This window comes from Micropterus dolomieu, linkage group LG12 (genome assembly GCF_021292245.1).
Source record: "Micropterus dolomieu isolate WLL.071019.BEF.003 ecotype Adirondacks linkage group LG12, ASM2129224v1, whole genome shotgun sequence".
Taxonomy (NCBI): Eukaryota; Metazoa; Chordata; class Actinopteri; order Centrarchiformes; family Centrarchidae; genus Micropterus; species Micropterus dolomieu.
The window spans coordinates 34,982,648-34,997,112 of record NC_060161.1 but is presented as its reverse complement, the minus strand read 5'-3'; the positions used below and the strand labels follow the sequence as shown (position 1 = coordinate 34,997,112).

Sequence of the window (14,465 nt, the reverse complement as noted above, 5' to 3'; positions counted from 1 at the left end):
TCTAAAACACAAACATCTGATCTGTGATGTTTCTCAGCTCAACTACCAGGAAGCAGCTTCACCTGAGAGACAAAGAGACACTCTGAGCTCTACACACTGACCTGAGAGACAAAGAGACACTCTGAGCTCTACACACTCACCTGAGAGACAAAGAGACACTATGAGCTCTACACACTCACCTGAGAGACAAAGAGACACTCTGAGCTCTACACACTCACCTGAGAGACAAAGAGACACTCTGAGCTCTACACACTGACCTGAGAGACAAAGAGACACTCTGAGCTCTACACACTCACCTGAGAGACAAAGAGACACTCTGAGCTCTACACGCTCACCTGAGAGACAAAGAGACACTCTGAGCTCTACACGCTCACCTGAGAGACTCTGGCTGTACTCGAAACCGCCTACTATATACTAGCAGTACGTACGTGTTGTAATCAAGACCGCCTATACCGAGACCAAGTCAAGACCAAGACCAGAGTTTATCTAGGCCAAGACAAGACCAAATCTTTAAGGGGCTGAGACCAAGACCGAGGGAGGGCGAGGCCGAGTCAAGACCAAGACCAGTTCCACACATTACATGACAAACAGTAAAATGTGGAATTGATCTAAAAGCTGAAACCAACGTCTTTATTTAAAACTCCTTTTCCGGGAGGAGTGACAGTCGTTAACGGTAACAACACATTTTTAATTACAGTTATTGGTTGCATTTGAAGCAAATGTTTTACAATGCTCAAATGCTTCAAATCAGACAATGCAAAAGCAATGTATTGATATTCCCAAAGTTATGGTCTTGACTGGTCTTGAAATGAAATCCTGAATCGTCAATGTCCGGGGCCGAGACAAGACCGAGTGCAAATGCGGTTTTGAGGCGAGAAATCGACTGTGTAGATTCCACATATCGGTAGTTTTAGTACAGTTGTTGGCGAATGGAATAGCGCTTGTACATTTTCGGAGTTGAGAAGCTCTGCAAATGCGGCGGGGGGAATCTAACGAGCCAGCCAGTCGGCTCATGGAGTCCTCTGGTCCCACAGACTGCTGCAGCCAACGCAGCAGGCGAGTCCAACATGACAGGAAAGACCCGCAGCTGTGAGACAGTTTAAATGTTCGTACCGCGGTTATTCTGTCTTTACATCCTGAGCAATGTTTTAACGTTTTAACTTAAAGCAAGAGACGTCTGGCTCGTGATGGACAGGCTTGTGTAATTTAGAAGCACTTTGATAAAAAATAAACACCAGAAGTAGTTTGAAAGGCGACTGTTGTTGCTTTATTATTATAATTATTCTAAATAGACATTAGTGTAGTGTTACAGTTACAGTACTTGTTTTTTTATTTGTTTTTATTTTATTTTATTCCTATTTATGCACCAACGCAAACATCTGCTACAGATCTGCTGCAGCCTTGTTCTCCTTACAGTTTCATTTTGCATACTACATACAGTATATATACTGCGGTATATACTGCATACTGTGGTTGCCAGTAGTTTTTTAGTAGACGGTTCCAAATACAGCCAAAGAGACACACTGAGCTCTACACACTCACCTTTCACTGTCAGCCTGACGGTGTTGGTGAGTTCAGGTGCGTATCTCTCTCTTATCCGACACTCATATATTCCAGCATCGTTGACATTGATGTTCTTCAGAATCACAGAAGCGTCTCCGTACTTCACCTCTGGATCTCTCAACACCACTCGACCACGAAAAGATGGATGCTGGTAGGGTCCATATGAGTGGCCGTGTCTAAAGAAGAAGACATAATCATCTGACTCCAGGTCAGTTCTGCTCCACACTATCAGGTGAATGGGAGCATATCTTTGACCCTGACAATGAAGAATGACATCATCTCCAGGCTTCGCTGTTACCGCCTCTGAGTCTAAAAAACAAAACAGAAAACAATGCAGAGATAAGCAATCAGCATGCAGTGTGTAGCTATCCACTTCACTATGGCATTTAATTCCACTTCTCCCACACGAGTCTGCCAAAGCCTCCCTCTGCTGCTTGTTTGGGTGGGTGATTTGCAGGCTGATCAACATCCCGCCCCTCCTGTGACCCTTGGTTTGACTGTATGTGTATTCAGAGCCAGAGAGCAATGGACTTTCAATAATAATTAAAATAGGAAAATAAACTGCGATAAAATAATTGTTAATTAATGCGTTAACATGATAATAATGCGTTAACGTGCCCAGCCCTAATTTTTTGATATAAGCCTCGCTAATACATAACCAATAAGCCAGTATCTGGCCCATCAATGACAAACATTGCTTTGCAGGCCTTCTTGGTATTTATTTAGCTTCCAATGTAAAGTGTAATAACACTGCTAAAGAATAGTGTTTCATTGAACAAAACGGTAGAAAACACAACTTTATTCACTGATTTTGGAGAAAAAACATCATATTTGATGAAGAAAATATTTTCTGGTTTTCTCTCTGATGTCCCCCAGGTACTCCACCTCAACTCTTCGTGATTTAAAAAGTTTCCTGATAGCATTTCTTGTTGCTGAAGTAACCGCAGACTGCTGCTAACTAGCTGCCGTTATCTAATTAGCTCAGTTAGCCGTGCAACTACTGGTGAAATCAGTTTACTCTGCCCGTACTGGGAGCTCGGAGCACTGGGGGATTGTTAGTGTTTACCATAGACGGGGAATGCAGGGAATGATGGCGGGGAGCAGCCCTAGAATGGGAACCAGAGAGGAGAGAGCGGGAAACAAAACCGCACTCAGCAGCTTCCCAGTGAACACGGCATGAATAGGGGTGCCAAGAGCCAAACCCGACAAGAAAACCGTCTTGGTACTGTATTCCCAGTGATGAAACTGGCCTCTGTTGGTCTTGGAGGATGTGGTTGTTCCCGGCTGCAGTGTTCACTCACTGGGAGCTAGAACCAGCCACACAGAGTCTGCATGACCAGGTGGTGGCGTAACGCACATTCAACCACTGGCTTCAGAAATGCCAATCAACATCTGCGACAAGTCCAGAGTGTTTGTGTTTTTACAAGTAAAAAGAGCACTCCGCTTGGTGTCGATGTTAGTGGGGTGTATTTTCTATTTGTGGTTACTTTATTCATATTTCACCATTTTAATTCTTCTTCATTCTCCACTTTATTTAAGTGTTTACTCTCTCATTTAATCTGCTCTCTCTCCCTTCAGTTCTCTTTTCCCAAGTAAAGCCTATGTGTGGGAAACACTAAACTGAGCTCTACAGACCTGCGTCTGTAACCTTAAGCCTGATGGAGCGCTGGACTGTCTCTCCGTTAGTTAGAATCATATGTTCCAGCGTCGTTGATGTCGACGTTCTTCAGAATCACAGACACGTCTCCGTCCTTCATCTCTGGATCTATAATATGCACATATGCGGCTGTGGCTCAGGAGTTAGAGCGGGTTGCCTGTTAATCGGAGGATCGTGCTTCAATCCCCGGCTCCCCCAGGCTGCATGTCGAAGTGTCCTTGGGCAAGATACTGAACCCCGACTTTCCCCTGATGGCTGTTCCAGTGTATGAATGTGTGTGAACTTTAGTTTCTGTTTCAGCACTAAGGCTCAGTGTGTGAATGGTGAATACGATGTAGTGTAAAAGCGCTTTGAGTAACTAGAAAGGCGGAATACAAATACAGAGCATTTACATTCACAAATGCCTGCGCTCCCCTGCCCTCTGCCCCTTATTTCCATTTCATGGAGTTGGCAACCCTACCGAACACACAGCTACGGGGTTTGGGTTTTGAAAGTGACAGATTTTAAATCAGTAGTTCTTCCTTTATCCACTCAATAAGATTGAGAGTTAAACACTGTTATAAGTTTAGTTTGGGGTTATGTTTGAGTTGTATGTTTTCCCTTTGCCCTTGTTTCATGTGTCTTTCTATTTGCCTCTGTTTCTCTTGTTCCTTGTTTCTCTTGGTCCTTGTTTTTCTTGGTCCTTGTCCTTTGTTATTTATGTCTTGTCTATTGTCGTGTTGTCTTGTGCTTTTATTTGGTTATCGTCAGTGTCTGGTTTTCTTGTCTAGCTTTGTTTTTGTTCTGTTAGCTTCTGTTAGCTTCAGTCTTGTTCATTCAATATTTAGTTTATAACCTCTACCTGTTTTTTAAACTTAATGGATCTGTCTGCTTGTGTTTTTGTTTTATTCTTTATTCTGGTTGGTTCCGTTTTGGTGTTATGGTCTTTCCTGTTTCACTGTGTCTCTACGTGTCTAATTAGTTCCTCATGACTTTCACCTGTGCACTCCCTCCCTGATCGTTTGCTGTGCATTTAAACTCTCTGTTTAGTTTTGTCTACGTTGTGTCCTTGTGGTCTGTGTACAGTGTTTTGCGTCTTCCTTGTTCCATGGATTTCTTCCCTCATGTTTGGATTACTTTTGGATATACCTCAGGTTTGGATTTTGCCTTTGCTTGCACGTAAGCCTTTTCTGTTGGCTCAATAAATCACTGGTTTGAACTTCATTCTCCTCGCCATTGTCTGCATTTGTGTCCACACTTCAGTTTTCTGCCGCTTCACTCAGCCTAACCATGACAAACACAGCATGCATCCGTCTTTTCTATCTTTTCACTGCAGCTCTGCATCGCGATGCCATGTTATAATAAACAGTGGGAGAAAACCTTTTGTCATCCTGTGATAAACTTTGCACTCAGTTCACCCAGTTCCTCCAACTGCAACCTGCACGGACATGACCATAAACTGGAAGAGGAAACTGCCACGAAAACAAGCCAAGAGCACATCATGCCGCCAGCCGTCACATATATAAAAGTTTTATGGTTGAATAGACTTGAGCACAGGTTACAGTATAATAGTTACTGAAATTTGCGTGTTTTCTAACACTGTTTTGTAATGTTATTACGTCTCTCCACAGGAGAGTTGGTCCAGAGGATATATAGTCAATGAACAGAATGTTTTGCACCGGTCTTTTAGCTGCTAACTAACTAGTAGTTAGCAGCTAAAAGACCGGTGCAAAACATTGAGACTGAACTCGCCTCTGCTTTCACAACAAACACGCTGGACTCCATCATTCTAGTGTTGGTCTTAAACGTTTTGTTCATTTGAATAAATGTTTTATTTGACTCTGGAGTGATGAGTAGTCTCACTGAGGGATTTATTAATTTTCACGCTAGCTGAAATGGTCTTGGACTCTTACGTTCACTCGTCACAGGGCAGCTGTATGGGCTCAGTCTGTACAGGAAACAGAAAGGATTTGTTTGCGGTTCATAACTATGGGTCTTTGGGTTGCAGGTCTTTCGTTTTTGGATTTGCTCATTTGTCACGTTACAGCTCAGCCACATGGCTGTGGAGCATAAATGAATGATTCAGTCACCACTCCCATGACCACCTGTAGGTCAGAAAAAGGAAAACTAAGAGAAAATCAAAATAGCAAGAAAAAGGAGAAAATTGGGACAGGAGAAGCTAGTAGAGTCAAGTTGTGTGAACACGCGGGCATGGGCGTACTTCATGCTAGCATAAATGCTATCCATGCCATGAAGAAGGAACTAAACACCTTTCACAAAACAATCAAACAAGACATGAAGGAAGAGCTCAGGAACTTTAAAGAAGAGGTTCACCAGAAGCTGTGAGATCAGAGTAGAGCTGAAAAACAGGTCAGGCCAGGATGGACAAAGTGGAGAAACGAGTGCCGGAGGTCGAAGAGTGGAATGCTAATGCAAAGCACGCGCTTCTCCAAACTTTGCAGGAACAAGAACGCATTCAGAGTAAGCTAACAGATGCAAGCAGGCACAGAAACAATCTCCACATTTTTGGAATCCCTGAGGGGAAGGAAGGGGACAACAAAAGTGTGAGCTATCGCTCTAAAACCTTCATCTGCAAGTACAATGCTGCCTCACATCACTTGGACCAAAACTCCCACCACCTGCCCCCCTGGACTCTATGAACTCCGCCTTCCTTGAAAGAGGTTATGGAGGTTGCGGCAATACAATGCACAATACATGTATTACAATAATGCATTCATTGTGAATTGCTAGTGGATCCACATGCAGGACACTGGAGACAGTGTTTTAGAAAGTTTTATCCAGAAACAACCAACTTCACAGAAACTGTAGGCAGAGGTCTGAACAAAGGGAACAAAATAATCCAAGATAAATAATTATCCAAGAACGTCTCAAATAATTCCAAACACTTGACACGTGTCAAGACACAAAGCTAGACAGTGAACACTAGACTCAGACAACCTCAAAATAAACCAGGACAATAAAACTGAAAACAAGGAACTAATGAACCAGAACACAAAGACAGGGAGTGAGAAATAAACTAACACACAGAGAAAGTGGGAGAACTGGACTAAAACTGGAAACACTGAAAATAATGCACTCTCAGATCTGTGTGTACGGAGTTATTTCTAAATATGAGGACACAAACTGACCCAACAGGAAAATGTCTCAGAGAAATCAAGACGGACTGAATTGCAACAGCTCTTAAATTTTGCTCCATCTCTGACTGTACAAATGATCCCATCGCAACTCATTGACCCGTCTGTCTGTGCTATTATTCTTATGTGTGTGTGTTCTGTGTCTGCCCTGAATTTTATAGCAAATTTAACAAAAAAACTAAAACAAAAAGTGCATGGAGAAACATGAAGGAGCCACTTTCCATGAAGACAATCACAACCTCAAGCAGCAGCAGCAGCAGCAAAGAAAGGAGCGAGTCCCCATTTAAAAAGTAGCTTCCTCCTTCCACTTCCAGCTCCTCACATCAATGCCCACACTTCAAGAAAGTTTGTGGTTCCCAAAGGCCTCAATAAAGACCGTCCAGGTTTTTGTGATGAGTGATCAGTTTTTAAAAAGTTTCCAGATACAAGGTTTTTCACTTCCATAGTCCTCTGGTTTCATCATAATAGCACAGGAGGAGAAGGAGCGTGGACTAAATCCCTAGGAGGAGTTCATTAAAGTATAAAGTGTGTAAACCGCCAAAAATGACCATTAAATCCAAAGTAGCCGACTTCCTGTTGAGTTTAGGGTATGGGTTCTTGAGGCTTTTTTGTGCGTCTGGGCATGATACACATACCACAGAAGTTTCGTACATGTAGGTGAAACCTTACCCAGGGGCTGCTCTGTAGGGGGCGCTAGCAAGCCATTTTGCCATGCCCATGTACGAAACTCAGAGAATACAACATTCCACGCAACGTTTGGTGAGTTCCTGAGTATGTTTAGGCCCCAAAAAATTAGGTTACTTTGCAAAAGAAAGAAAGAATGAAAAAAATAATCTCTTCAGTTTCAATAGGGACCTCGCATGGTTCGTGCTCGGGCCATAATATTCAGAGTTTAAAATCAAAGTGATCCTCAATGTCAGACGCTCCTCTGCTAAAATAACCTCTGCGGCAGATGTTCAGAGAAGCATGCTGAAAGCAGTGGCCAGACAGAGACGTCATGCTCTGGAGACACAGAGGATCAGGTGAGAAAACTGGAATGTGAGATTGCATTAGTTTTAACTTAGGCCTACATGTTCGCAGATCAGGATCAGTCATTGATCTTCTGGTAAAATAATATGTGGTCACCAGGGCTGTGCGATGTGACTAAAAACTCATATCCTAATAAATATATATTCAGATATAGAGCATTGTTCGTAAATTCAATGTATCATGAGTTACTGTGGTAATTTCCAACGGTAACTCGTGATGTTTCTTTGCATAAGAAAGATGGGGTAACTTAAGCGATTCGGGAGGAATCCAATAACATGAGAGTGAACTACGGCACAGCAAGTAATTAAACTAATGTTGGCTAAGATGTGGTTCAACAAACTGTGGCAACAGTTGCTGCTGCAAAGCTAAAATGAGAGGACGAGACAGTCCAGAGCAGCACAGCAGCTCCAGACAGAGATACTCACAGCTGTCCTGCTGCCACTGTAAATAACGTCACGACAACAGCCTGTCCCGATGAACTAGCAAGTGATCTGAATGTCTGTTGGCAAGTCATTAACTGGTAAGTGTGTTTCAAGTCAGCAAACTGACCAAAGCAGCCACCACCTCACATAAAACACAGACTATTCCTTTAAATGAAAATTCAAATGGTCATAATTGTCGATTCATTGAGAAACTCAAATAACTCGATTATAAACAAAAGCTGATTCTTTCCATCGATGCATTGTTTAATCCATATAACTAGATAAAGCGCATGGACGATTGTTACTGTCACACAAGAAACTTACTCTGTGGACAAGTGAAGACGACGTGATTTGATGGCACGGATTGCAAAGTGGAGGAAGAGAGAAAGACAATAGCGAGGGACGAATATGAGACAGACCAGAGAAAAACAAAGTGTCCAAAGCGTGGCATCATGTCAAGCTAAAAGCCGACAACAGCTCTGTACATTGTGTCTCCTGTGAAACAGAACCATTGTTCTCAGACTGTTAGTCAGCTGAGGGGAAAGCAAAAGCGAAGCGATGAGTTGACAAAAACATACAGTGCACAGAATAAATCAGTACAACCTGACAGATTTCTGACAAAAACATCCATTTTGCTTAAAAATTCATACTTTCTATGGGATACTAGACATATATATATATATATATATATATATATATATATATTCGTGCAATCTGGTTTATTGGTTTTAAATTACATTAGTGCCAAAAGCAAAACTGGGAAGATTCAAGATCGTGGATTCAAGAGCCAAACCAGGGAGGACGGCCAGAAAAAACAAAAAACCCACAGTCCGAGGAGCAGACAGAAGGGGACCAGAGTGCAGGGGGGAGGTCAAACAGGCAGGGCAACGCAGTTCAGGAGGCTGACCGAGGCGTCCAGAGGGGAACAAAGTTCATCGTCGTCCTGGAGGATAACCCAACGGACCAGGTGGGCAACAGAGTTCAGGGGGTCCTCCCGGAGGGTGACCCATGAGGCCGGGCAAATCAGGGGGAGAACAGAGTTCAGGAGGCCCAGGGAGTCGGCTGCAGACTCTTTTCTAGTATTAAAGAGTCTGCAATTTTTATAATAAAATATCGATACTTGGCATCCGTGTATTGATACAGTATTGCCATGGCAAATATCTCGATACTATGCTCTATCGATTTTTTCCCCCACCCCTAGTATTTACGGTAATGCTGGGAGTCACGTGATCGATGTGTGTGATCCCGCTCTGCTGTTAGCACCATTTAAAGAGGCTACTTCCCCAAACAAAGACACAAAACAGGAGGGAAGACTAAATCTTGACTCAGCAGGAATTTCATTAACTGAGAAAAGTCGATCTACTGAGAAACATTAAAAGCTGCAGAAGGCCTGAGAGTCTTGCTGTTTTATATTCTATCAGTTTTTCATATTTCGAATTTTCACCTGTGGCACAAATTTTGTGTTTACATTTTTATATTGCCTTCAACACTGGCTCAATTCTTTGTGGCATACCTTCAACAAGATGTTAGAAACATCTTTGGTCCCTTTATTATATATATTGACATGACAGCATCACGCAGTTGCTGCAGATTTGTCGGCTGCGCATCCCAAAGGTGCTCTGTTGGATTAAGATCTGGTGACTGTGAAGGCCGTTGGAGTTCAGTGAAGTCTTTGTCATGTTTAAGAAACCAGTTTGAGATGATTTGAGCTTTGTGACATGGTGCATTATCCTGCTGGAAGTAGCCATCAGAAGATGGTACACTGTGGTCATAAAGGGATGGACATGCGCAGGTAGGCTGGCTACGCCTAAAGGTGGGCAGTTTTTGGCTTCATCCTGCATCATCAGTGACAGTCAGAGCAACACGGTAATGCTTCTGATGTGGACTTATGTTCTTTGGTGTCACAAAGAGCTCACAAAGATTATAAATAGCCTACGATTTAGACTGAGGTAGCGTAGAGACGAGGAAGAGGAGTCATGTACAGGAATGATTCAGGGTTATTACCGTGGGATGGCTGTCACACACAGTTTTAATGGACTCAAAGAACTGACAAATTAGGCTAACGGGCGTACGAGAGGTATTTTTAACACCACTGTGAAACAGGGAAAAAGCATGATAGGGCCACCAAAGGACGGAGAAGCGTCAGCGGGTAATATTGTGAGAAACACTCAAACTTTCTGAGATTAAAGTTGTAAATTTAGAGAAAGTATTTGGCAAGTTGTGCTGTGAAGAGGTGAAATGAGCCTGGCTAAGTTTGAGCGAGGGCGCTGTGCTGTCCACAGTGCTGAGCAGATGAAATCCATATTAGAACCAGTCAGTTTTTTCTTTATGGGGTTATAAATATAACTTTTTCCATTCCCGGAGAGAGAGAGAGAAACAGCTGTTTCTGCTCGCCTCACTTGCTGATTCTCTTTCAGGGGGAGGTCCCCCAGACCCCCCACTTAATGACTGTCCCCTCCTGCGTTCAAACCCAATATATGCTCTTGCACTTTTACAAAAAAATATACCCCATAAATTCACTAGAATAAAAAAACAGTCTCTGTTTGACACAGTTTGTGGGGGGAATTCCCAAATACCAGGTTAGGTTTGGTCTCCTAATTGTGATGTCTGGAGGAAGGCAAGTAATCTGATCACAGTTATTCATTATACACCATGATTACTGACTTTGCTTTTCAGGAGTTCGGCTGCAGACCTTTATACAGACTGCTGTGGGTAGTTTTACGGATGGTTTAGAGTTGTGAACATGGGATGGGGCTGTTCACAGCCAGCAGCGCAGCCTCTCTGATGTCAGCTGTGCACATGCTGAGCCTCGCCCTCGTGAAGACATGCAGAGGAGAGGACAGGGCAGCTCGCATGACCATAAACAGGCTTTTATTTTTGGGCTATTCAGCAGAATCTCTGTAATTAAGCAAAGTGCCCTGAAGCTCATTAATCTAACTGCAAATTGAAGATACATCCATTAAAACATTAATAAAAATTACCTAGAACACTGAAAAATAGCATTTGTTACCTGTCCCTGCTCCCTAAAACTAAACTCTACCATGAAATATCATGATTAAAAAAGTTTTTTTTTCCATTTATGAGTGACTCCACTTCCCACATGACTACATTTCATGTGTTTGCTAATTCTAGGTTACTCAAATACAGTCTCTTCAGCTCCTGAGGAGTGTGTCCAGATGGGAACTTTTTCATGGGCTGTATTTTAAATCAGAGTGAAGAAACAAGTATGTCAAAGTGTGAGGCGGGCCTGGGCTCCAGACAGAAGCGCAACAATACTACATTACTTATTGCGTTAGTTGGTATAAATGAGGTATTTTTGCCTAGTGTGTTTGAAAATGTCTGCATTCTATTAGCCAGTGCTTATTCCTGTTACTAAATAGTTGTTATAAAAATAAAAATTAAGACAAACCACTATTTTGTCCAAGTTTGATTGGCTAATCGTTTATCTAGGCTAATTGTTTGATAAATTACATGATAAAAACATTGATTGGTTTCGAGGTTACCCTGCACGTGGACTACACACCACATCTGTACTCAGAGTCAATGATATTATTTCACACCACTTGATAAAATATATTTAGCTTTCATCCTGATTTGTTCCACCGCGGTTGTAGCTGAAAATAAGTTGGTTACGTTCACACAGGGAGCACTGCAGCCTCTGTGATTGTAGAGAGGAGATCTTAATTAATTAACGGGGCAGTTTCTTAGATGTAGCCCATCTGAAGTGTGACACTAGGTGGTTGTTTGGTTTCTAGCTCAGCAAACTCAAAAAGTAGACGGTGACAAAGATTTTTACTTCCGTCCTATTGTAATTGCATGAAAGAAAATCCCGGAAGAAGGAGTCCTGTCCCATCTTGTTCTTCAGAAAATAGTGTCATAATGCAAATTTATGTATTTAAAAACTGACTCATGATTCCCATCACGTCCCAGCCCCGTGATGAACAGTGAGACTGACTCCCATCCCACAGGAATCCTGTGACAAGCAGAAATGAGACATTAGCTAGAAATGTGGGCTGTTACTCATTGTAACCATGGTTATCATAGTTAGGATTTTTCATTAATTTTTTAAAATTTCATTTTGCCTTTTTGTTTCAATTACAGTTTAGTTTTAATTTTTAAATTAATGTGGGTTTGCTAGTTCATATTTTTTGAAAATGCCCAGTTTTAGTTTAGTTTTAATTAGTTTCTGTGTTAGTTTTAGTCTTTGTTGCTGCACGATGCGAAGCGTGGGGCTTGGACTAAAACTGGCACAGAATTGAAGCAAGTATGACTGAAAAGAGACAGTTTGGCTGAGATAAAACACACTAGCTGACATGCAGTAAATAAAATGACCAGCAGACACGTTAACCCAACGCAAGAGAAGCTCACAGTCAATAAACAGGGGGTTCATTACAAGCAGGATGAACCCCCTTAATTATTGCTAATAATGAAGCAACATAAGAACAGAACAAAAGAGTGACTCATTCCCTGCAACCCAATCCAAACAAAACATAATTAAACTCAGATCCTCACACACATTCAACGTGCATTCGCGAAAAAAACAACAACTCTGCAGGGGCGAACACGCCCCTTTTAAGGGAACGCGCTCCAAATCCAACTAAGTTAACACCGACTCAACTCATCAACATCTTTTCCACCGTCGTAGTACCGTTTAACTCCAGTGTAGGCGGTCAGAGTTTGTCAACCCTGAGTTTGCATGAAAACCCGGAGATATCTCTGAGTAGGCTGAACTCCCCTCGAGGTCCAGTCCACTGCTAAATAAGGGAAATCCGGTAGAATCACATCCCTGATTAGTGTTAACTAATTTCCATGACTTTTATAAAACTTTTTTCTTTAAAAAAACAAACAAACTTTCCAGGCCTGGTAAAAAGACAATTCCATGACTTTTCCAGGTTTTTCATGACCGTATACGGACCCTGGCTTCAGACTCAGAGATGCTTTGGGAAAAGAAGTTCGTGGGGAAGCTCCCGCACTACTTGATCAATAAAAAGCATCTCTACCGAAAAGCTCATTCAGAAAACAGCGACGCAACAACCAGCGGCTGAGAAAAGTTTGTTAGATAAAGTAATAACGGCGCTGTGCCTCCCAGCACGAGCTGCCCTCCTCCTCAGAGCAGCTTCTTGAAACAGTACCTTTCACTTAGATAGAGGGAGCAGACCAACAGTGATATCGATCTCCTCTAATCAAATTAGGGGAAACATCTGTCTCTCTCTCTCTCACACACACACACTGCTCACCTTCTGCAGCCCGAGAAATCACCCACATAGTTATGAAGAAAGCCAGAAATGGATCAAAAATTCGCGCAGCCATGAGCGCACTAAACTTGACAAACAGCCCAACTTTTTGTTCACAGCTCCTTAGAGGGAGGAGGAAGAGCTGGAGGCCTGCTCTCCCTCTTGGGTCTCGTCGGGGCCGTTATTAAATAGTTACGACACTCCCGTTGACTTCTGTTGTAACATCGGGCATTTTCTTCTTTTGTGGGCCGATGTTTTTTTTGTTTTTGTTTTTGCAACGGTATAAACTATTAAAGGTGGTGGATTGGCCAATTGGTCATGATCGACTCTGGGCTGGACCAATTATAGCTGAGGAGGTCAGATGCACCCTCCCCCTTCAACGGATCAGCAATGAGCAATCACATATTATTGCTGCTGAACAGAAATGGAGAACAAAAAACGTAAAGAAGGCGCCGAAAAAATTAGGGCCAAAAAGAAACTAGCCCTTCAGGCAGATGCTGCCAAATGTGCTAAAATATCACAGTTGTTTGGTGGTGGCTATAGTGGAGCTTCCACTTCAGTAAAATTAGCCAGTGATGGAGGCCAGCAGGTTGAAGAGGGAAAGGGGAAGCAGGAGGAGGAGAGACCCGAGGCGGCCGCCGGTCCAAGTGGCAGAACTGAACTTGAGGTAAGAAGTTATGAGCTGCAGTCTATATCTGGGTCAGATTATAAACCAAGGTTAGGTGCAGCCTCTCTCAACCCGTAAATAAATGCACCCATCGATGATCCGGTTCTAATCCGCGCTCATATAGTTTTTTTCTCTCTCTCATCAAAACCGAATATGTTCATCAGTGGTACAGACAGTCTACATCAAGCAGAGACACGTTTGTGTGCATTTTATTTTGTGATTTCACCGGAACGAATAGAGTCTCCGACTGCGATGAAGCGCGCGTCCGAGTGAAGAATGTGCGCGAGCCACAATGAGTAACACAATATTAACAATCTAGTAACTATTATTAACTAACAAGAAACTCTGATTAACTAGTAAGTAATAGCGCACAGGTGAAAGTGGTACTTCACTATTAATTAACTAATCAATAACTACTATTTTTTTAATACTTCCCAGAGAACTACGGAAAAAGTTTATTAACAATCTAGTAACTACTATTAACTAAAATGAAACTCTGATTATGAATTAGTAAGTAATAGTGCGCAGATGAAAGTGTTACTACATACTTCTGTGGGAATTACTAATTATTTGGATCCGTATTATAAAGTGAAGATCACTGGAACTAACTAGTAATGACTCAAGTGTTACTACATGATGTAGTCATGATTTGTGCAACCAAACACTAAAGTCATTTCAAGCGTTTGAGATTTTTGGTGAACTTTAGTATACTTTTAGAAAATGTCTTTAGTAACACTTGAGTCATTACTAGTTAGTTCC

General features: G+C 42.2%; 2 protein-coding genes across 2 annotated transcripts in view; both read right to left on the bottom strand.

Annotated features, from left to right (window-relative positions):
• Positions 1-13,235, bottom strand: part of LOC123980928 (nectin-4-like) — a 15,131-nt gene extending 1,896 nt beyond the window's left edge. Inside the window, exons 1-2 of the mRNA XM_046065545.1 lie at positions 13,043-13,235; positions 1,543-1,872 (exon numbers count right to left, since the gene is read on the bottom strand). Of these exons, the coding sequence (XP_045921501.1) occupies positions 1,543-1,872; positions 13,043-13,115 (403 nt within the window). The 5' untranslated portion in view covers positions 13,116-13,235. The remainder of the gene's footprint in view (positions 1-1,542; positions 1,873-13,042) is intronic.
• Positions 1-14,465, bottom strand: part of LOC123980885 (zinc finger protein 208-like) — an 808,576-nt gene that overhangs the window by 425,573 nt on the left and 368,538 nt on the right. The window lies entirely within an intron of this gene.